Here is a 24,945-nt window from a genome sequence, read left to right as displayed (position 1 = left end):
TCGGAGCAAAAATAGCGATTGTCGACGCACCGAAATGAGCCAAAGAACACAGCCGTGCAAAAAGAAGAGGAGTAGAGCAGGACCATGCAACTCTTGCACGACCGTGTGACCAACCAGAGGCAGATCAGTGCATGGTCGTGCAACCCTGCAAGGTCGTGCCCCCCCCCCCCCGCCCCCCCAACGACCGAAGCCAAGCAAGGAACGCTCGTGAAACCCTACACGACCGTGTCCCAAGTGCCGAGCCCGAAGTTCACACGGCTGTGCCAATTGGCACGACCGTGCTGTGTGGCCAGAGACAAGAAAGGGCACGGTCCTGCCACCGCAGTCATGCCCTAGCCTATACAAGGGTTTTAACCCTTTTCCTCAAGGGGGAGAGCGGGGAAGCGAGCATTCAGAGAGAGAATCTGTCACGCCCCAGAGGAGTCTCTGTCCGAAGAAATTTCGGCAGCATCTCCCCTGTACGGCGGACAATATGAAACTTTCTACATATCACATATACATCAGCCACAGACGGCTGGAATGATAACAAAAAAATAAAAACAAACACCACGCAGTTAATAAAGATATTCAGCCTCTGGCTGTCACAACCACGCAGTTATAATAGTAATCAATAACCATAGGACTCTGACTCAAAATCCACCCTACTCCACTACACTCGTAAAGCTCAAATCCAACGAACTCACCTCTTCTGCCGTCCAGGCAGGCACGTAGTAGAATGAAATCTAATATCATATCAAAAATCCATCAAAAGATATCACTCCATACAATATCCATAGGAAAATTCCAAAGACAATACTAAAACAAAGTCTGATATAGAAAAAGGCCAAAATAAAACAAATAGCGAACTAGTAGAGAACTAGCTCTACGTGCAGATGGGGGGCCAGCGACTGGAACTGCTCCGGACAGCTTCAACCTGAAAATATCAACAATGGAGGCGGGGTGAGTCCAACACTCAGCAGGTACAACTGATATGCATAATAAAACAAATAACAGACAACACTAATCATGCGTACAGTCTCCTGAATACGAGAAGGAATAAATGCAACTGAAATGAAATCAGGAGATAACTGTACTAACCGGAATCAAGGTACAAAGGTAACAGGTCGTCAGACCGAAGAAATCATAATCCTGTATGCATGTCAATCAAATGCATCCATACAAATGCAGCATATAAGTGCAGCAATCACAACAATAAAATGCAATAAATGCATATGGTGACCGTGCACTCGGACATCACTGCTCCTGACAGTGACTGAGTGGACGGAATGCTGTCGGAGTACTCCTGTCCTCTGGCCCCAAATCATAAATGGGGGAGCTCAATGCTCTCATCTCCCGGTACACAATGACGGGGAGGATATCTCTGCCGGCTACCACGCTGAGTCATCTGACCAACGGAGCCAAACAGAGTCCACCATCTGCCGGCTACTACGCTGCTACACTAAATGCCAGCGGAGCCAAACAGAGCGGAACTGACTGCCGGCTACCACGCTGAGTCCTCAGACCAACGGAGCCAAACAGCAGAACCGCCACACACCTGTCTGATATACCACTAACCCATGGGTGGTGGTGGTGTGTGCAGTACATGTAACTGGCGATGGGCTCGACCATAGCGGAGCCAACAATCGCACAGCATGCAAACATGATGCATGACACTAAGCATGGCAATCTCATGAATAGCATAGCAAGATCCATACATAAATACAAGGTGTACCACAAGTCAATGTATCAAATGGAAGGTACACAAACAGATAGGGTATCATATAAAACCCTAGGTCCAGAACATGATGTATCACATGGTTGGGTCACTACCGGAAGCATGTATGGTCAGATAAATAACAACATGCAGGGTATAATAAATAAACAAATAACATGTAACAGATCATGTAGTGACCAACCGAATAAAATGGAAAACACAATTCTTGCTATATGTTAAACACTTTATTATGCATATCAAAAGACATAAGTCAAAGTACCCACCTCCGAAAATAGAAAGGTCCGATCTGACTCCGAGATACTCGTCTCGCGTCAAAGTCCTGTGATACCAATACACAGATATTTTATTTAGCTAAAAATTAAAATGAATTGCTAAATAAAATTCCCAACATAATTTAGGGCAAAACCCTAAGTCATAATCATTAACCTACCTAATTAAACACATATAATTTAGTTACTCAACATGTATCAAATAACCAAATCAAACTCCTAATTCAATTAGGAAAAATCCTAATTATTGATCAACCTTAACTAATCATCAATTAACTTATCAACATCAAAACCTAAATCCACAAACATTAAACCCAAAAACCTTACCTTTCACTAATCTCTTGGTTCAAACCGTATCACCAACACCTGCAAACATTCTAACAAGCATAAAGATTCTGGTGGAGCTAAAAGTGATCAGACAAGAGATCAAATCTATGCTTACCCCTAAATAGCTACTATTGACTCTCAGCAAAAACACAAAATTCAGGCAGCCTGTACCAACGAACAGCAACACTGAAGTCTCAAACCACACAGAAGCCCTAGGTCAGCGCTGGCGAAAAGAAGAAAAGGAAGAACCTCGGCTCGACAGAATTCTGCGACCTCCACTAGAGCTCACGATAACCAGTGCTAGGGCTGAGGCTTCGTCGACAATGGCAGCAAGTTTTCTGATAACCGGCTAGGTCCAGAAATGGCGGTGCTGGGTCGGCAGATTTAGGGCAAAGGAGCTTGGTCGGCTGTCGACGCTCAAAAGAGGAGATAGAGTCACGGGTCGGCCGGCTAGGGCTCGCGGCTGGACGAGGGCAGAGGGTGTCGGAGGAGAGGAAATCAACGTCAGGGCTCGCTACACTTTGGTGGTCGATGCTGGGCACCAAAGGTGAGGCGCTGCTCCGTGCGTCTCCGGCGACAGTGGCGTCGGGTCGGATTGGCGGCGACGCTGCTAGGGATCGGCTCCGGCGCTCGCTGTGGTGGCGGAAGAGGATGCTAGGGCGCAGCCTCGACAGGAGGAAGCTCGGCTAGGGCACGAGATGGCCGGCGGAGACTGTGGTAGTCGGCGGTCGGGCGTCGCCGGGTGGCTAGGGCAGGGAGATTAGGGCTTCGGCGTGAGTGAAGAAGGGAAGAGGGCACGGGCGGTTTTCGGGGAGGAGAAACAGAAATAAGAAAAGAAAATCAGAAAAAAGAATAAAAAGAAAAAGAATTAGAAAAGGAAAAGAAAATAAACTTTTCCTCACATAAATGGGTAGCCTAAACAGGCTTTTTCCCGGCCCCGTTCTTGCCCCCGTTACTCGTCCATACGAGCTCCGAAAAATTCCCGAAAAATTTCTAAAAATTTTGGAAAAATCCCTTATTAATATTCGTATATTTTCGGTATTTTACAGAATCGACTTGGTGTCGTTCCACGCCATCCAGGACCTCCGTCCAGTGAACTTTCATCACCACATCAACTCCAGAAGCAAAGGATTGGATCCAAAGATCACTCGTCATCGTTGGATAAGCATACTTCTTCTTTCTCTCTTCGTGTTTGAGAATTGTATGTTTAAATATACTATGTCTTCGAGTTTTTCTCCAACGTTTATGGAGTAGAGTCATTGTTCTAGGATGAGGGAGTAATTGTGGATTGATTTTGATGTAATACTCATATTTATGCTTTATTTCATTGGATGATTTCGCTTGCTTTATTTCGACTACTCGATCTCTATATCGTGTTAATTGATTGTGTAGGAATTGTCAACCTCGTAGGGGAAATATCTTAGATTTTACACCCGAGGGGCCCTAGTGACAAGGGTAACCCATTCACGGACATCTAGGGTACTTCCTTGAAAGGAGAGACAACTTCTCCATAAGGAAGTAAGAGACCAAACTAAACTCCTTATTTCTATCCTTAATAACACCAATTAGAGTTGTGTTCTTGTGATCTACCGAGGCGCCCTAGTGAAAGGGGTTAACCGTAATAGGATTTCATAGGGATCTTCTTTATTTGGTATTTAAGGATAGTTGTTTTAGCTTCCGACGAATGAATGCTGATGAACAATGAATATAGGATAGTATGTGATACATCAATACCACCACAATGAAACTGAACTCCTAGAACTCTACATAAACCAAGTTAATTACTTCTTCGTTACTAGTTCTCGTTTCCGCTTCCCAATCTCTTTTTTTTACATAACTTACAACCATCGGTAGTTTAGCTAATCTTAAGTGAACCATTGCTAGTGCTTATAACCAATCCTCGTGGGATTGATAATCTTTATTACTGACGATGAATCCGTGCACTTGCGGACTCGTAATAAGCTTTTGGCGTCGTTGTCAAGGGTTGCGTCTATAACATTAGTGAAAATCATATTAGATTACACTAGACTTAGTTTTTTTTTTCTTTATCTTTCCTTTTTCTAGTATTCTGCGTTTTAGAGATAAATAGTTTTATTTTTGTTTCTCTTTATTTTTTGCATTCTTATTAAAAAGCCTAAAAAATATATATAATATTATTTCACTCTTTTCTTTATTATATTCCATATCTTATTTTTTGCATGAGAAGAGATAATCTTTCAGAACAGCTTCTACCGTTCGATCCAGAGATCGATAGGACTTTCTTGAGAAGAAGAAACTTACAAAAAGCATTTCAAGCCACACAAGAATCTTCAGAGATGGCTGACAAACTGTTGAAGGATTATGAAGCACCTTATGCACGAGGGGTTCGGTCTAGCATCACTCGACCGCAATCGAAGCTAATAATTTTGAAATCAAGCCTACAGTAATTCACATGGTTCAGCAGAATCAATATGGAGGAGGACCGCACGATGATCCAAACCACCACTTAGAGCTTTTCTATGAGATTTGTGGTACCATGAAAGTGAACGGGGTCCCTCTAGAATCAGTAAGATTGTTTCTTTTCAGATTTTCCCTGAAAGATAGAGCCAAGCAGTGGCTAAATTCCCTTCCAACAAACAGCATATCATCTTGGGAGCAGTGTGAGCAAAAATTTCTGGACAAGTTCTACCCACCGAGCAAAACCGCCCATATGAGGAACTTAATCGCTATAGATAGACTCAGAATCATTATTTGAAGCCCGGGACAGATTTAAAAGTATGCTGAGACAGTGCCCCCATCATGGCCTTGAGAAATGGTTGGTTCTACACACCTTCTACAATAAAATCAACTATCACACGAAGGTATCCCTCAACTCTGCAATAGGAGGAGCACTAATGAATAAGAGCCTTGATGAAGCTGAAGAGATCATAGAGAATGTGGTGCATGTTAGGACCGATGATCGCGGCTAGAGAGGGGGGGGGGGTGAATAGCCACCCCAAATTCTTCGCGTTTCTTCCTACGATTAGGGTTAGCGCAGGGGAAATGAAACTGTAAAAACGAAAAGGAAAAAGACAAACCTCAAACTCGATGGATGTAACGAGGTTCGGAGGTGATACTCCTACTCCTCGGCGTGTCCGTAAGGTGGACGAGCCCTATCAATCCTTCGGTGGATGAGTCCCCGGAGAACTGGCTAATAAATACTCCTTGTGGGTGGAGAAACCTCGCCACAATAGCTTGCAACAGCAATATGGAAATACAAAGAAGAGCAAGAACAAAATACACAATGAATGTACAAATACTCACTTGCCTTCTCATCGACTGAAGTCCCGGATGAAGCACCAACTTCACGGACGAATGCCAACAAGCAACTCAGTCAAAGAAGCTCACCCGAAGCTTCGGAGCTCAGCAAAGCTCAAGAGCACAGCTTTCAGAAGAACAGCAGCTCAGTTCAGAGGAGGAAGAAGAAGTAGAAGCAGTAGCCCTCGATCTCCTTTTATAACCTCTGATATCCTGAGCCAACCTGCGAACCTGCAAGCAAAAAGACCAGAACACAGAAGCCCGAAATAACCTAGCCGTTGAGTCACAACGGCTAGGGCCAGACCGATCAGGCATCACCCTGATCGGTCTGGGGCTGATCTGATCGGTCGTGGGGATCGATCAGGCTCTATGCTGATCGGTCCCCAGACCGATCAGAACGCTTTCACAGAGAGTTGCCCAACTCTCTGTGCGTACCCTGATCGGTCCCGGGGACCGATCAGGCTTCTTGCTGATCGGTCCCTAGACCGATCAGTAAGCTCACAGAGGCACACTGATCGCTTTCTGATCGGTCTCCAGACCGATCCAGGTCTTGGTTTTTGCCCAAACCAAGTCCAAACCAAGTCCAAACCAAGTCCAAACCAATATCCGGTCAACCTTGACCTCTTGGTACATCATGCTTAGCATCCGATCACTCCCTTGACCTGCTAAGACTCCCCACCAAGTGTCCGGTCAATCCCTTTGACCCACTTGGACTTTTCTCTTCGTGTCAAGTATCCGGTCACTCCCTTGACCTACTTGACCTTCTCAACACCAGATGTCCGATCACCCTTGATCCATCTGGATTTTCCCTTGCTCGGCTTCACTCACCAGGACTTTCCCACTGCCTGGCTTCATTCACCAGGACTTTCACCTAGCTTCACTCACTAGGGTTTTCACAACTGCCTGACTTCACTCACCAGGACTTTCCCACTGCCTGGCTTCACTCACCAGGACTTATCCGTCTGCCTGGCTTCACTCACCAGGACTTTCCACATCCGGTCCAGAGAACGAGCTACCGAGCCCTCTCTGACGACAGTTCGGAGAACGAGCTACCGAGCCCTCTCCGACTTCCATCCGGTCCAGAGAATGAGCTCCCGAGCCCTCTCTGACCACAGTCCGGAGAACGAGCTACCGAGCCCTCTCCGACTTCCCATGTGCCAAGCTTCCATACTTGGACTTCTCCGTGCCAAGTCTCCATACTTGGACTTTTCCCGTGCCAAACTCCCTGCTTGGACTTTTCACCATGCCAAGCTCCCTACTTGGACTTTTCCCGTGCCAAGTTCCCTGCTTGGACTTTTCCGAGTCAGGTCAACTCACCTCGGGTCAACCAGATCAACCTTGACCACGGGTTGCACCCACAATCTCCCAGGCTTGTATCCTTGTCGAACATCAAGATATAACTTTTCTGTTCACGTCAAACATTGTCAAACATAACTCGTCAAACATCAAAACACAACTCGAGTCAAGTCAACTCGAGTCTGGTCAACCAGGTCAACCTTGACCTAAGGTTGCACCAACAGTGCAAACCACTATCAGTGGCCAACTGAAAGATTTAGTGGTTTTTTCTCAAGGAATCCAATAAAGGTGTTAGGAAAATTTGACGTAGATGCAGTCACACTCATGTCTGCAAAGCTAGACGCTCTGACCAAGAAGCTTGAGGTCATGGGAAACAACACAACCAATGCAATAGTTTGTGTTTGCGAAACTTGCGGAAGTACGGATCATGCTCAAGATACTTGCCCCCTAGGGCTAATACAAGCACAGATAAACCAACTTGAGCAATGTGATGCAATAGTCAATTACAACCAGAAGCAAAACAATCCGTACTCCAACACATATAATCTAGGATGGAGGAATCACCCAAATTTCTCATACCAAAACGATCAGGACCAAGGGCTAGTAAAACAAAGCTATCAACCTGGGCAACAGAGCTACCCATCTGGACAACAGACTTATCAACAACAACCTTTATAACTGTCCAGAATCGAAAAGATGCTTGAAGAAGCCCTCTCAGAGCAAAAAGAGATGAAGAATGAGATCAAGCAATTTACTCAAAGACTGAAAAATTCAGAAAAATATCAGAAGATGCAAGACAACCAGATAGCCTAGATAGCCCAGTCTTTTTCAAGAGCACAGGGAATATTTCTAGGAAAGCCTGATATAAATCCAGTAGAACACTGCAACCACATCGAGCTGAGGAGCGGACAAACTTTGGGAGACCCCCAAATCACTATTCAGAAAGGATCTGACTTAGAGGAAGAACCATCTCCCCCACTTCCCAATTAGATCCAGAACAGGGATAGAAAGGAGATCACCAAGAAAGTTGAAGGAACTCTTCAAATTCCCCCGTAAAGTCAGACAATTCCTTTCCCTCAGAAACTGATAACATCCCAAAAGGATGAAGAGTTCAACCGATTCCTGAAGAAGATTAAGGAAATTTACGTAGAAGTACCACTGATAGATGCACTGCACCAAATGTCGAAGTTCGTAAATTTTTTAAAGGGTATTTTATTTAAGAGGAGGCAGAAGGGTGACTTCGAGACTGTAGCATTAACAGAAAACTACAGTGCTCTACTTATGGCAAATATTCTATCGAAACTTCAGGATCCAGGGAGTTTTTCCATACCTTGCAAAATTGGTTCTGAACTCATACAGAGAGCTTTCTGCGACTTGGGAGCTAGTGTTAGCCTACTTCCGTACTCCTTATGTAAGAAGCTGAGACTCCAGAACATTAAACTGACTACTATGACACTGCAATTAGCTGACCATTCATGTAGATACCCAATAGAAATAGTGGAAGACGTGCTAGTAGAAGTGGGTGGATATATCATTCCCACATATTTCATTATCCTGGATATGGAGGAGGATCCCAAGATACCGATCATCCTTGGAAAACCATTCCTTGCCACAACTGGAGCCCTCATTGATGTGAAAAGTCACAAGTTATCCTTGGATCGGCAAAGAAAGGATTAAATTTGATTTAGCTGATTCCTCTATCTACAACCCCTCTTCTCAGGGAAATTCTAGCAAGATCAACATACACACAGTTGAGGAGTGCAGTTTCCATGAGAGTTCCCCTCCAGTGAGCAATAAGAAATGCATTTGTCCTGCACGAGCAAAACTAAAGGCGTAAACTGGAGCATTAACCCTAGGAGGAGAGCCGTGCTTCCACGGGTTTAGTCCACATTAACTGAAACGGGGTCGAGCTAAAGACCTAAAACAAGCGCTTCTTGGGAGGCAACCCAAGGATTTTTCATTTTTTGTTCATCATTTTGTTCATCATTTTATTTCTCTAGTAAGTTCAAGTCGAGTACTTTTATTATTTCTTTATTTTTGGGTATTCATTTTCAGGATGTGTAGAACCTCCACGAGCTAGCCGTGAGCATTTCATGGGCGTGGAGGCATGAGAGGAACCAAAATGGTGAAAGGTGAGTCCCCGTGTGCTTAAAGGAGTCGATCGTGTGACCCCACACGGCCGTGCGAAGCCAACAGAGGGACCAAAGCCACAGGTCATGCCAATTGGCACGGTCGTGCGACCTATGCAGAGAAGAAGGAGGAATGGGTCATGCTAATCGGCATGGCTGTGCGACTTTGGCTGAAGGAAGAAAAGAGGAGGTTGTGCCAATCAGCATGGTCGTGCAGAACCCCACCTAACCTGGTCGTGTCTATAAGACACGCTCGTGCCCCTACCCGTGTGCGCCGCCTACTCCTCCAAAAGCCCTAATTTCCATCTCCTTCTCTCCCAAAAGCCTTCTCCTCCCCACTACACCTCATCAAACCCTAATTCCCACCTCTAGAGTTTTTTTTTGCTTAGATCTACATCTAGATCTAACACTTCTCCAAGCCATAAATCCGGAAAGAGAGAAGTAACTCTCCTATTTTCCTTCCTTCTCCTACTCTCCCATCCTCAAGACCCATCTCCACAAGAAATTTCTCAAAACTTTGCACACCATGTCATAGATCTTGAAGAGACTTCGTCGAGGAAGTAGTGGATCTGGCGAAGGAGATGCACCGGGAGGCGATAAAGGCAAAGGGAAGACGTCTTCTTCAAAAGGCAAAGGGAAAAGAGTGACACGTGACGAAGGTAACGAAAATGAGTTTAATATTATTTTTAGAAATCATGAACAAAAAGCTAGATATGATATCCTTATCGCTAGAAAAATTATATGCACTAAATATATGGATCCCATTACTATGGATATGCTAGGAATTAGGGATGACATAGATTGGATGATTAGTTTTTTAGATTGGAATGATATTATGTACGCTCATGCACCGACTTACCCCTGCCTAGTCTTTGAATTTTTAAGCTCGATTGATGTTAAATTTTCATCTAAGGATGACTACGTAGGTGTCATAATTTTTAGGATGATGAATAAAGAAGTTCGGTGGACTTTTAGTGATTTTAATAATTGATTTGGTTTATCCATTGGTGGTGTCCGTGAGTTTGATGATGAGATTAGATGGAATGAATTTTGGACGTCAATAACCGGATCAAAGGACCCTTATGAACCTTCTAGAGCTAAGGCATCCCGCATGCAAAACCAGACCTTTAGATACCTCCACCGAGTGATGAGCAAAACGATCTTTGGTCGAGGAGAGAGTGATGGGGTGGTTAGAAAGGTAGAGCTCTATTCTCTTTGGGTGATGTTGAATAAGGTGGATTTTGATTTCGGATTTCATTTCTTACAGAATTTATTGAGAGCAGCTAAAGCATCTTCTGGGATGATAGTGTTTGGTGGATTGATCACCCAAATAGCATTCAATCTAGGTTGTGAGCTTGATGAATTAGAGGTTATTCATGGTAATGACAAGATCGACATCGATTCTTATCTTGCAATGAAGATGATTTGTCGAGATGAGAATGAGTTTGCCTTCCCTAGGAACAATGATTTTCCATTACCCCTTCCATGCCCTGAGCGCACTTCAGTTCGCAACCCCGCGAACTGGGTGATTACTGATTTACACCCCGAGACTATTCTCTCCATTATAGAAGAAACCAAGTACCACCAAGAGCCCTCGTCATCAGGATTCCCGCACCTTTCCGGACATCCTGAACCTCGTAGGCACTCTTTTGCCTATGGTACGGGACCCTCTAAATTTGATTTTTCTGACTTCCGTGCCTCTTTAAGCTCCCTTCATGAGAAGCAAAATACCCAACAACGATTGTTGGAGGGTCGCTTCAAGCTATCTAAAGACTAGTTTAGGGAGGTACAGGATCATTTTCAGTTTACTAGGGACTTCCATAGTCAGGTGATAGGGTTCGTTCAGGACTATGAGGTTGATCAGGAAAGAATGAGGAATTTTATGGATGATAGGAATATCACTAGACAACAAGTAGATGCCATTTATCAATATCATCAACACTTTGGTCATCTTCTTGGTATGCCTAGATTTCCCCTTGGCACACATCGGGGACCCTCTTATCCCCCACCCCGCCACCGTATTGATTTCATTGGGATGGTGAAAAGTCTAAGTCTGGGGGGGGGGGTGTTGTGTCTGTCTGCACAACTTGAGTCGAGTCGAGTTTTCTTTTCTTTCTGCATATTTTATTTTTTTCTATTTTGCATATTTTATTAGTCTGCTTTATTTATTCGAATTTTATTAGTTTCATATTTCTATTTACATCTCATTTGTATTTTGCTTTGTTTATTCATTTCATGTTTCAGCATATTTGAGAACATCAAACCTTCTACTTTTTTCTGCTACTTGTCTGATAGCAAAATGACTAGCATTTTCTTAGTTCATGTGTTGTCAAGATAGTGTTAGTATGTTTGGTGTATCTCCTTTCTCTATCTTTAGTATAATGAAATAAGCTAAGTATTGTATGAAGTTTGGTATAAGTTTTGGCCTAACCTTAAGAACCTTATTTTCACTACACTTAAGTACTTAAGCTTGAATAATAGAAATATTTTTGAAATAGTTATGATTCATCGAAATTGTTTAGTACTTTTGTTCTCATGGTGATTTCTTAATTACATTTTGATTAATGGATGACCTCGGATCATGGAAGATCATTTAGAAAAATCTAAATCCCAACATATGCATCTCGTATTTGTGACACAAAAAAAAAATTGAATAAGGGATAAAAAAAATAGTTGTCGTGAGTGGAAACTAACAATTCACCCCTTTGAGACCGAGTTAGGTTACTGGGGAAATGAATGTTATGTTTCTCTTGATTCCGAGTAGTATCCTTTGAGACCTTGTGTAATTTAAGGAAAACAAACCAAGTGTGTGGCAGGTAAGTGCCTATCACCGGGAACATTAGGAACTCAATTGTATGACGACTTAACTAGGACAAAAAATTGAAACTTCAAGAGTTTGATATACTTATTGCACCGAGCACAAAGAACTTTTGATTAGGCCATACTTAGGTTACTCCACAATCGTGCTTATCAATGAAACTAGTTGATAGAGTTAGGCCAATGCACTAGGGATTATGAAACACTGCTAGGCGCTCATGAACATAGTTTGTAGCGTTTTGCTTGAGGACAAGCAAAGGTTCAAGTTTGGGGGTGTGATGTGCGTAAATATTATGATCGTTTATGCATATTTTAATACACATTCACTTGCTTTATACATATATATTCTTTGCATGATCGCTTCTTTTATCATGTACTCATTATATATACTCTTTTGTTCGGATATCTGCTCTTTGTTTGATTTTGTGTTGACGGGGATAACTTTCGGAGCAAAAACAACGATTGTCAACGCACTGGAACGAGCTAGAGAACACGACCGTGTAACCTTGCACGGCCGTGTGCCCAAAAAGAAGAGAAGTAGAGCACGATCGTGCAACTCTTGCACGGCCGTACGACCAACTAGAGGCAGATCAGTGCACGACCGTGCAACCCTGCACGGTCGTGGCCCCCCCCCCCCGCCCCCACGACCGAAGCCAAGCAAGGAACGGTCATGCAACCCTACACGGTCGTGTCCCAGGAGCCGAGCCCCAAGTTCACACGGCCGTGCCAATTGGCACGGTCGTGCAGTGCGGCCAGAGACAAGAAAGGGCACGATCGTGCCATATTGGCACGGTCGTGCCGCCACAGCCGCGCCCTAGCCTATAAAAGGGTTTTAACCCTTTTCCTCAAGGGGGAGAGCGGAGAAGCGAGTCGTCAGAGAGAGAATCGACTTGGTGTCGTTCCACGCTGTCCAGGACCTCCGTCCAGCGATCTTTCATCACCACATCAACTCCAGAAGCAAAGGATTGGATCTGAAGATCACTCGTCGTCGTTGGATAAGCATACTTCTTCTTTCTCTCTTTGTGTTTGAGAATTGTATGTTTAAATATACTATGTCTTCGGGTTTTTCTCCGGCGTTTATAGAGTAAAGTCCTTGTTCTAGGATGAGGGAGTAATTATGGATTGGTTTTGATGTAATACTCATATTTATGCTTTATTTCATTGGATGATTTCGCTTGCTTTGTTTCGACTACTCGATCTCTATTGTTGGTTAGTTTTAGGAAAACGTACCGGTTCCACTGTATAAAAATTTTTGTACAAGTGTCGAACCTTTCCTTAAATAACCTATTGTGTTCTTTAGAAGTTAAATTAGGAATCGCAGACGGAACTTAACATCATTGATTCCAAATTTAACTTATCTGTTCTTAATGGTTTAGATTTGAATCGTAAGCGGAACTTAACACTATTGATTCAAATCTACCTTAGTGATTAATTCCATAAATATTAATTTCCAAAATTGGCTTCCAGGACTACATGGTGAGGCACATGGCCTTCTTGTATATGGGAGCAACCACCACCGCCTAGGCAAAGCCTTTTAAGGAAAGCTAATATTTATTTCCTTAAATAACTCTAGGTTAACCAAAAAGAACAATCGAATCACAAATTCGAAAAAGAAGAAAACACAAACTCGAAAAATAAATTCGATAAACTAGATCTAATTGCCTCTTGTATTTAGAATTTTTACAAAGAAAATAACTAGTATGATGCGGAAGAAAATTACTAGTTATACCTTCTCTTTGTAAGCTAATGACCTCGAGATCTTCTGCCGTATTCCTCGCCTCGCCTTGGACGTCGTGTGCGCGACGATCCTCCAAGATGAACACCACCCAAAAGCTTCCTCCTCTTCTTCTAAAATCCGGCCACCACCACCACCAAGGAGAAGAGAGCAAAGGGAAAGGGAGAAGGGAGAGGGCTGGCCACCAAAAGATCTCCAAGCAAGAGAATAAGAGTTGTGTCTCATGAAGCCCCCTCACCCCTTCTTTTATATTACTTGCCCAAGGCAAATAAAGAAAAACTTTTTACAAAAATAAAATCATCCAAGAGTTTTTCCTTTTCCCTTTTAATTTTTCCTTTTCTTTCCTCTTGATTTAATCAATCACCAAAATTAATTTTTGTGATGATTTTATATTTTTTATTATGTGGCCGGCCACCTCATCAAGAGGAAAAAAGGAATTATTTTTTTTTATAAAATTTTACAAGAAAAAACTCTTATAAAATTTTACAAGCTCTCTTTCCTAAAATAGGAGTTAAAAAAGGAAAGTTTCTAAAAATTAAAATCATGTTTTAAATTTTAAAAACTCTCTTATAAAATTTCCTTTTTTAACATGATGATAGAAAATTTTAATTTTAAAACTTATCTCCCTTTTTTTAAACCATGAGGATGGTTAAAAAAGGAAAGTTTTAAAACTCTCTATTAAAACATGTGGCCAAATTCAAATAAGGAAAGTTTTAAAAATTAAAATCTCTCTTTTAAAACATATAGTTTTCTACAAAGAGAAGATTTTTAAAAATTCAAAACAACCTTCCTATTTGAATTAATATTGGCCAGCCCCTACAAGCTTGGTCACCAAGCAATAGGGTCGACCCCTATAAGAGGATGTGGTCGGCCATTGCTTGGTTACCAAGCAATAGTCCGGCCTCCTTCTTGGATACCAAGAAGAGCCTTACATTTGGATGGACTTGAGGCTATAATGAGGCTACGACAAGGATCTAGAGGAGAAATTGATTTTGGCCTTCCGATGAGCTTGAGTATCCCGTGCTCGCCCCGAACACACAACTCAAGTTCATCGATAATAACTCATTCCACTAGAGAGTTATTATCGCACTACCGCACCAATCCCAAATTACATTATGGGCTCCTTCTTATCATGAGTGTGTTAGTCTCCCTGTGTTTAAGATTACGAATATCCACTAATTAAGTAAGTTACTAACAACTCACTTAATTAATATCTAGCTCCAAGAGTAGTACCACTCAACTTCATCGTCATGTCGGACTAAGTCCACCTACAGGGTTTAACATGACAAACCTTATGAGCTCCTCTTGGGGACATTCTCAACCTAGATGACTAGGACACAGATTCCTTCTATAATCAACAACACACACTATAAGTAATATCATTTCCCAACTTATCAGGCATATTGATTTATCGAGCTAAACCTCACCCTTTGATAAGTTAAAGAAATAAATATTAAATATATGTGCTTACTATTATATTAGGATTAAGAGCACACACTTCCATAATAACTAAGGTCTAGCTCTTTTACTAAGTCAGTACAAAAAGAACTTATCTAAATGATCCTACTCAATACACTTAAAGTGTATCAGTGTAATTTATTAGTCAAGATAAACTAATACTTAATTACACTACGACTATTCTGATGGTTTGTTCCTTTCCAGTTTAGTCATGAGCAACTTGTTTATAATTTATAGAGAACCGGCAATATGATCTTCTGAGTGTGACACCACACTCTATGTTGTCTACTATATAAATTAATTGAATAATTACATTTATCAAATAAATGCTCATATTGACCAATGTGATTCTTTTATTTCAAAAATAAATGTTTACAAAAGCTAGACTTTTAGTATACACTCTAACATCTATATCTTGTTAATTAATTATGTAGGAATTGTCAACTGTTGGATCGAGAAGTGTTAGAGGGGGGGGGGGGGTGAATAGCGCTCGTGGCTATTTCGTAACGTATTCATAAAACACTATTCGAGTTTAAAGCAGTGAAAATAAAAGATAACAAACGCGAACACAAGTATTTACTTGGTTCGGAGCCTGTGGCGACTCCTACTCCAAGGCCCACGCTCGTTGAGCGTTTACTTTGGGCAACAACTATAATCGTTAAAAGTTTTACAGAAATACAATACAAATAAAACAATCGTAATCTTATACCGACAACAGAGAAAAGTAGAATTGCAGCTTCTGGTTGTCGGGGCGTCGCTTCAGCACTTCTGGGTCATCTTTTGAGCAGCAAATAGTTGAAGGATCGCTTGAGAGTTGTTATACCAAGCTGTTGCTTGAACCCTCCTTATAAACAGTGCTGGAGGCGCCTCCAAGCCTGTCCGAGGCGCCTCCAGGTTGTCGAGTCACACGCGTGGATCAGCTTTGATCTAGTCACGCCTTATCCCACTGAAGGCGCCTCCAAGCTGCTCCAAGGCGCCTCCAACGCCTGGTCCAAGGCGCCTCCAGGGACCTCCGAGGCGCCTCCAGCGTTTCTGGATAGCTGGCTTCGGCTAGCACCCAAGGCGCCTCCAAGCCCCATGGAGGCGCCTTGGACACTGTTCATCCGAGGTCTAAGTTGCTTCTTTGTTCCTGCAAAATGTGTTAGTCCCAAACACAAACCCTACAAAACAAAGTTAGCACAGAAACAATATGATAGATATAATTGACAGTCGTCGGACTATTCGGGTCAGACTTCGGATTTCCAATTGAAAACCCTAGGTCGACCCGACGCCTACTGTTCCCTCTACAGGGAACGCGTCCTCACCTACTCCACTCAGGAGATTTACCTGTTGCTAGTGCGATCCTCCAGATCGATTGGACTTTTGCTCAACGTTCGAAGCTTCCGAACTTTCTGCTGGACTTCCGCTTCCCGGCCCGTCCAGCCTTTCACCTGGTTTGTATCACCAGGACTTTCCACCTAGGGTTACCCCCCCCCCCCCCCACACACCCCACTTTAGGACTTTTGCCTGAAGCTCTCGACCTGCCAAGACTTTCTGCATAGGGTTACCACCCCCTATGACATAGGGTTACCACCCCCTAGGGTTTTCTACCTGCCTAACTGCAGCTAGGACTTTCCTGAAACACTCAATTAAGTACGTTAGATCACAAAACAACTTAGCTTTGAATTCCTTTGTCATTATCAAAACAACGGTCAATCGTCGGATGCTTCCCACGCCAACAATCTCCCCCTTTTTGATTATGGCAACTGAAATTCAAAGCTAGGTAAAATAGATGCATAAAGTTTAAGTAAGCAAGCTTAATAAATTTTGAATGCACGCATGGTTAAGCTAAAACTTAAACTTTGTCAGGCTCCCCCTTAATAAAGGCATTCTTTATAAATTTTTGCTTTTGAATTTCTCTACTCTCCCCCTTTACCATTTATCAAAAAGAATGAACACGTTTAAAAGAATCTTAACTTTTCACAAAGATTTTAGGACAAAGGTAAGAGGAAAAAGACTAAGTGAGGAATCTTTAAGACACTTTGTTTAAAAAATGATATTTCTTGTAAATCAAATCGCTAAGTAAAATAGTTTGAGTTCGAAGTTAGTTTTCTAAAACTTTATCAATTAATTTTGCTAGAGAAAGATTTTTCTTTTGTAGCATAGCAAAAGCAACTTTAGTTTTAAACATCTTAGTCAAAATTTTGAAACCTTAGGCTTTTAAAGAGGAAAAATATTTTGGTAACACTTAGTTTTTTATAATTAATATTCTTAGCTAAGTGAAATCAAGGTCTAAAGAGCAATTTTTTCTTTTAATTGAGTTTAAAAGGCTAAAAAGTTGACTTTGAAATATAGCTTTAGCCAATTTTGAAACCTAGTTAAATTCTTTGAAAAACATGTCTTTGAAAGTTTTAGCTAAGTTTTGTGAATCTGTTAGAAAATACTTAGCTAAATTTTCAAAATACTTAGTTAAGGGAAAGTGTGTTTTGAAGAAATTTGAAGGAATTAGATAAATTTGAAAAGCTTTGTTAATAATTATTTCAAAAAGACTTTTAAGAACGGCTAAGGCCAAAAAAAATAAAATAATTTTTGAAAAGATTTTGCTTTTTACTTGGCCAGAATTTTGAAAGCCTAGTCTAAAAAGTACAAAAATGACTTTTGAAAGTTAAAGTTTTGAAAACTTAGCTAAATTTGAAAGGATTTTTCTTTTAGACGAATAATCAATTTTAAACTTTTGAGGGCAAGGGAGGAGCTTAAATCCTTAATGTCCAAGCATGAGTTGAGTTAGATTGATTATAAAATAGCTAATTTCTCTTTAACTAAGGTATCAGAGCCCTAATGTTCATGCCTGAGTGAACTCAAAAATTTAAAAGTCAATCACTTAGGTTTTTGGCCACATATCTAACCATCTAGCTACTAGCTGATTACCTAGAGGGCAACAGCTTTCACTTGGTTAGTCAAGTTAAGTCAATAGATCCAGTTAGATTTGACTATGACTGGATGACTTGACTTGATTACTGTTAATTAGGTGTTTAATGCCCAGACTCATATTGATGCACAAATATAAGCATTCTTGAGTCCAGGCTGTACCTTATGCATCTCACGTCGTTCTATGTTTTTCAAACACAAGCAAGGTAAGTCTAGGTGTTTGTGAGATGCTCTGGCTGAATTCTAGGGGAGCATGATTTCTAGGGTAGAGCCTAGGCTAAGTCCAAATTTGAAAATCTAGTAAAATTAGAATTTTGAAAACAACAAAATTTGCCTAAAATTTAGAAATATAATTAAGCAGATTTTGAAAAAAAAGGTAGGAAACTAATATGAACATCAGGACCTATTCTACCTAACATGTTACCATTTGTGCAGATTGTAAACAACTAAAACTAGTAAACATAAATAAGTAGAGGACAACCAAATAGTAGTACAATCAGAGAAGACAAATAGGTGTCTGTCCAAAATACATCAAGTGATAGTGTCAAAAGGCAAGATCATCGAAAGCAGGATCATCAGCTGGAGGGTCGTCAGCTGGAGGTGGTGCAAGAGGCTGCTCGGGTGCAGGCTGAGGCTGTCCCTGGAGCCGTATCTCATCTCGGAGAGACGCGAACCCTGCAGCTATCTCGGATCGAAGAGATCGGAGGAAGCGATGGCTATCTAGCACAGCCCTCCGGGTCTAAATGGGCTGGATCTCGAGTCGAGCGAGTCTGTCCTCAATGGAAGGAGGTGCCGAAGTCGAAGGCCCGACTGATGTGGAGGGCCCGGCAGAGGTGGAAGGATCTGCGAAAAACTCCTCGGCTAAGAAGTCTGGCCACTCCTCACCCTCGCCTGGTACGTCCTCGGTCTCTGGAGCACCTGGAGCAGCGACTGGCGGTGGCCGACCCTTCTAGGCCAGAATGCCCTCGGCAGTGACCTCTACACCCGCTAATATAAAACTACGCTGACCTAACTCCTCATATATGGTAAGTGGGATGAGTGTTCCTCTGGTAGTGTCTATACTAGAGGTGGAGAAAATCTGGGTCAGGATATGGTAGTAGGGCATATGGATCACTCCAGACGTGACTGTACTAGATGCATGAATGATGTTATGAAACATACGCAGTGCAATGTCTATATCTAAGCGCTGGCTAAGAGTGTACAAAAAGAATGAGTGGGATGGTCGCATCTTCGAGACATCTCGAGATGTGATGGGCAGAATGCAAGCTGTCAGGACTCTGTACATAACATAGTCCTTAACTCTAAGAAGGGTCGACCTGAACTCAGTTAGTCCAAGAGGTCTCTCCTCCCTAAAAAAGTGCATATAGATGTCATCTAAGGTAATATGGGAATAGGGATCACCGAATGGTAGATCCCTACTCGGGTAACATAAGAATGTACATGGAGACTCCCTAAGCTCTAAGCTAGTGTGAAGCAGGGAGGGAGTAAATTGAATGTCAGTTCCACCAACTCTGGTGGAATAGGTGTTATCATCAACCTTTTCAAGGTTGTGATAGAATTGGGCACACAAGTCTTGATTTACTGTGGTGTTGCAGTCAACCAGTTTTCTTAGGTGATAGTAATCTATCATCTGGACTGCGGGGAGACAAAATTGGGCAAAAAATATCCTACCTATATACCTAGGTTTAATGGACTAAAAGATAAATCTAGCAAAATCTATCCTATGCTGTTCCAAGGGGAATCTAGGGTCCATAGAAGGGGCCCTAGCCGGTGTAGGATCAACAATGCGACGTTTCCTATTTTTGACAGTATACAAGAAAAATAGCAAAACTAGTACGAAATTTATGTAATAGATGATTAAGGGAGGTTTAGAGTATACCTAGGAGGCATTGCTAGGAGTAGAGGAGGATGAGGTGGGTTGAAGGCACCTTGGTTGGGGAGAAATCGCACGAGAATCTCGTGCTCGGCTTCGCGAGAAAGGCTTCTGTTCGTGGCAATATTCCGGGTTGAAGGCGCCTTAAAGGCTTCTTAAGGCGCCTTTGGAGGCACCTCGGAGATGATCCGAGGCGCCTTAGGTAAGTCGGCGGGAGTTTTCCTGCCGCTGTTTAGGGCGCCTCCCTTGTGTGGGAGGCGCCTCTGACCGGCGCCACGTGTCCTTTTTTCCTTTTTTTTTAAAATTGATTAATTGGTTATGCTTTTTAACTTTGAAGAGTTTTATAAACATTTGAAAAAGATTTAAAAGGTTATTAATTTCTTAAGTAATATCAACTTAATTGAATTAAGTTAATTAATTTTGAAAGAATATTTAAGTTAATTAATTTTAAAAAAATATTTAGGTAATTAATTTTGAAAGAATATTTTAAGTTAATTTTATTTTTGAAAAATATTTTAAGTTAATTTAATTTTGAAGAAATATTTTAAGTTAATTAATTTTGAAAGAATATTTAAGTTAATTTATTTTTGAAAAAAAATTTAGTTTAATTTAATTTTTTTAAAAAATTTTAGTTAACTAATTTTGAAAAATATTTTAAGTTAATAAATTTTGAAAAAATATTTAAATTAATTAATTTTGAAAGTATATTTTAAGTTAATTAATTTTTGAAAAATATTTTAGGTTAATTTAATTTTGAAAAAATATTTTAGTTAATTAATTTTGAAAAATATTTTAAGTTAATTAATTTTGAAAAATATTTAAGTTAATTAAATTTTTTAAAAATATTTTAAGTTAATTAATTTTGAAAAATATTTAAGTTAATTAAATTTTTTAAAAATATTTTAAGTTAATTAATTTTGAAAAATATTTAAATTAAGTAAAATTTGAAAAAGATTTAAGTTAATTAATTTTTGAAAAATATTTTAGGTTAATTAAAATTTGAAAAATATTTTAGGTTAATTAAAATTTGAAAAATATTTAAGTTAATTAATTTTTGAAAAATATTTTAAGTTAATTAAATTATGAATTTTAATTTCGAATTTCAAATTTTAATTCGAATTTCAAATTTGAATCTTTGAGTTAGAATTAATTTAATTATAATTACGAATTTTAATTTCGAATTTCAAATTTTAATTCGAATTTGAATCTTGAGTTAGAATTAATTCAATTAGAGTTACGAATTTTAATTTCAATTTTCGAATTTTGAATTTGAATCTTAAGTTAGAATTAATTTAATTATAATTACGAATTTTAATTTTAAATTTCGAATTTTAATTCAAATTTCAAATTTTAATTCAAATTTCGAATTTCAATCTTGAGTTAGAATTAATTTAATTATAATTACGAATTTTAATTTCAAAATTTGAATTTTAATTCGAATTTGAATCTTGAGTTAGAATTAATTTAATTATAGTTACGAATTTTAATTTCGATTTTCGAATTTTGAATTTGAATCTTAAGTCAGAATTAATTTAATTATAATTACGAATTTTAATTTCGAATTTGAATTTCAAATTTGATTTTTTTTTAATTTCTATTCCTTAATCATCTCACCCAATCTAAATTTTCAATCAGGTAATTCTATAATTTTTATGAGATGAATTAGGTTCAATTTTAGGGTTTGGTTTAACTTTGTGTTAGATTCAGGTTTAGCTTTGGGTTCAACAAGTAGGCGTTCATTGGATAAACTTTTGGGCTATGGTGAGTCACAAGGATATCATTAAAGTAACCATGCCTTCGAGGTTTTCCAAATAGTCCTACCCATTGAACTTAATACAAAACCTTGGTCTAATTGGTTAGGATCCATAAAGGGTAGCTTCGGTCAGTTCCACTTAGCCAAATGCACCAGGTCGAAGCCTTATCTTCCTAGACATGCGATGACTAAGCTTTCCAACGTACTATCATCCAATACTTCACCAGTACCGTGAGTCAAGTTAAACCTAGCCCAGTTTAATCTAACCTTAATTACCCTACCGGGTAGTCTACTCTTGGTTACCCTTGTCGGGTGGCTTAAGTTTGGAGGTGCCAGCTATTCTGAAGCCTTCCCTTGGTTTTTTAAGATTTTGTTTGACTTTGATCTTAATTTTAATTTCAATTTAATTTGGATTTTGATTTAATTTGAATTTTAATTTAAGTTTAATTTGAATTTGAATTTAATTTTATTTTTAATTTAGTTTTATTTTTATTGTTTTTCTTCTAGCTCCCCCTGGATCATAGCCTCGATATAGTCTATCGAGGTAATGTATTTGATCCTTAGGGACCCAGTATTGACCAAGTCCAACTTGATTAACCAGGTTGGACTTGGGTACCCATGCTTGGACTGATTTATCATTTTGTCTATTTACTAAGGACAGGTAAGATCTATATTTTCTTTTAGTTTTATAACCTAGCCCAGTTTTGTTGTAAACGACTCTTTGTGTCCCAAGAATTAGGTCAAGCTTCTTGGAGCCCAAAGAGAACCGTTCTAAAGTGTTTTTCAAATCCTTGACCTGAGTTTTCAGACTAGAATTTTCTTCCTCAAGTTTTTGAACTCGAGTTGAACTTCCAGTCTGAACTGGGTTAGGTAAGATCTTGGGGTTAGTCACTTCTTTAAGGACTGCTACTTCCTTTAGAAGTGACTTGACCTTTAGGTTTGACTTAGCTAATTTGCGTAGTAAGTAATTAACTAAATTGTTAAGTCGAGGAACACTTACAGCGGGGTCAGGCCATTCGGAAACAGATATGGATCCGTGGCTTCGATCGGACTCGACTTCTGACTCGCTCTCGCTCTCAGACAGTTCAATATGGTCCCGGGCCATCAGCGCAAGTAGACTCGTCTGATCGAGTTCATCGTCGGTGTCTTCTTTTGAGGATTCTTCCCAAGTCGCTTTCAGCACCTTCCTTTTCCTTTGCTTCTTTGCATCCTTTTGGTTTGGGCAGTTGGCCTTGATGTGCCCTTTCTGGTTGCACCCATAACAGATCACCTCGAACTTGACTCTTGAGCTGGGTTGACCTTCCTTGGATTGTACTGCTTTCTTTAGGTCTCTCTTGTTGAAGCCCTTCATCTTCTTGTAGAGTTTCTTCACAAGATTTACTAGTTCGGTTGTCAATTCATCGTCTTCATCATCTGAGTTAGGTTCGACTTCCGATTCTAGTTCAGTTCTTCGTCGTGATTTTGGTTCGCGTGTTCAACTGGTACCGGCAATCAAAGCAACCCCCTTCTCGGTTGGCTGTGTATTAGTCTGTTCATGCAATTCAAACTCACAAAATAACTCATCTAATTTTATAGAAGATAGATCCCTGGAGACTTTGTAGGCATCTACCATTGATGCCCACAATGTACTCCTTGAAAACGAGTTTAGTGCGTACCTTATGGTGTCTCGATTCTCGACTTTCTGCCCGATTGAATGGAGGGAGTTGAGAACGTCTTGTATGCGCGCGTGGAGTTGACTTGCCGTCTCTCCTTCCTGCATTTTTAGATTATATAGTTTATTAAATAGAAGATCTCTTTTACTAACCTTGGTGTCTGAGGTGCCCTCGTGGAGTTCGATCAGCTTCTCCCAAATCTCTTTTACGCTGGAGAACGGTCCAACTCTGTTGAGCTCCTCCTTGGTCAGTCCGCAATGGAAGGTGCAGGTCGCTCTGGCATCAGCTTCCACCTTCTTGATTAGAGTCGGTTCCCATTTTTCGCAGGGTGTCGACTTGTCGTCTTCATCGGTTAGCTGTTGTATTCCAGTCTTGATAATCATCCAGGTATCAAACTAGATCTTCAGGTAAGTTTCCATTAATCCCTTCCAGTACCCGAAGTCTTCTCCGGAGAAGAGCGGGGGACGAACGGTGCTGAAACCCTCTTGTTGGGCCATTTGTTAAATATGCAAAACAAAAATAGCAGAAATATCCCAAGACTATGTCTTGGATTAGCAGTGCGGGAAATAAGGTTAAGAATTAACGAACTCGAGTGGTGTTGCACCAGCCTTGAGCAAAAACCGATTCGAAGAAAAAAAATAATAAGAATATAGCTATTAAGCTAATCCTAATTGACTCCGTAAAACTGAAATATGCCACGAAAAAAATTGCGTGATTGGTGGTTGCACCAGATTAACGCGACCCCTCTCTGATACTAATTTTTGGATCGAGAAGCTCTAGAGGGGGGGGTGAATAGCGCTCGTGGCTATTTCATAACGTATTCGTAAAACACTATTCGAGTTTAAAGCAGCGGAAATAAAAGATAACAAACGCGAACACAAGTATTTACTTGGTTTGGAGCCTGTGGCGACTCCTACTCCAAGGCTCACGCTCGTTGAGCGTTTACTTTGGACAACAACTATAATCGTTAAAAGTTTTATAGAAATGCAATACAAATAAAACAATCGTAATCTTATACCGACAACAGAGAAAAGTAGAATTGTAGCTTCTGGTTGTCGGGGCGTCGCTTCAGCACTTCTGGGTCATCTTTTGAGCAGCAAATAGTCGAAGGATCGCTTGAGAGTCGTCATACCAAGCTGTTGCTCGAACCCTCCTTATAAACAGTGTTGGAGGTGCCTCCAAGCCTGTCCGAGGCGCCTCCAGGCCGCCGAGTCACACGTGTGGATCAGCTCTGATCTGGCGCGCCTTATCCCACTGAAGGCGCCTCCAAGCTGCTCCAAGGAGCCTCCAACACCTGGTCCAAGGCGCCTCCAGTGACCTCCGAGGTGTCTCCAGTGTTTCTGGACAGCTGGCTTCGGTTAGCACCCGAGGCGCCTCCAAGCCCCATGGAGGCGCCTCAGACACTGTTCATCCGAGGTCTAAGTTACTTCTTTGTTCCTGCAAAATGTGTTAGTCCCAAACACAAACCCTACAAAACAAAGTTAGCACAGAAACAATATGATAGATATAATTGACAGTCGTCGGACTATTCGGGTCAGACTTCGAATTTCCAATTGAAAACCCTAGGTCGACCCGACGCCTACTGTTCCCTCTACAGGGAACGCGTCCTCACCTACTCCACTCAGGAGATTTACCTGTTACTAGTTCGATCCTCCAGATCGACTGGACTTTTGCTCAGCGTTCGAAGCTTCCGGACTTTCTGCTGAACTTCTGCTTCCCGGCCCGTCCAGTCTTTCCCC

The 24,945-nt window shown here is 40.8% G+C and overlaps 1 protein-coding gene across 1 annotated transcript in view; it reads right to left on the bottom strand.

Moving 5' to 3' along the window:
• The window catches only part of LOC122055119 (beta-glucosidase 26-like), a 30,008-nt gene extending 7,349 nt beyond the window's left edge, over nt 1–22,659 (bottom strand). The window contains exon 1 of the mRNA XM_042616506.1: nt 22,555–22,659. Within this exon, the coding sequence (XP_042472440.1) occupies nt 22,555–22,659 (105 nt within the window). The remainder of the gene's footprint in view (nt 1–22,554) is intronic.
• Nucleotides 22,660–24,945: the final 2,286 nt, after the last annotated feature.

The sequence above is a fragment of the Zingiber officinale genome, chromosome 3B, assembly GCF_018446385.1.
Source record: "Zingiber officinale cultivar Zhangliang chromosome 3B, Zo_v1.1, whole genome shotgun sequence".
Lineage (NCBI taxonomy): Eukaryota > Viridiplantae > Streptophyta > Magnoliopsida > Zingiberales > Zingiberaceae > Zingiber > Zingiber officinale.
The sequence above is the reverse complement of the archived record's forward strand: the minus strand, read 5'-3'. Positions and strand labels throughout refer to the sequence as shown.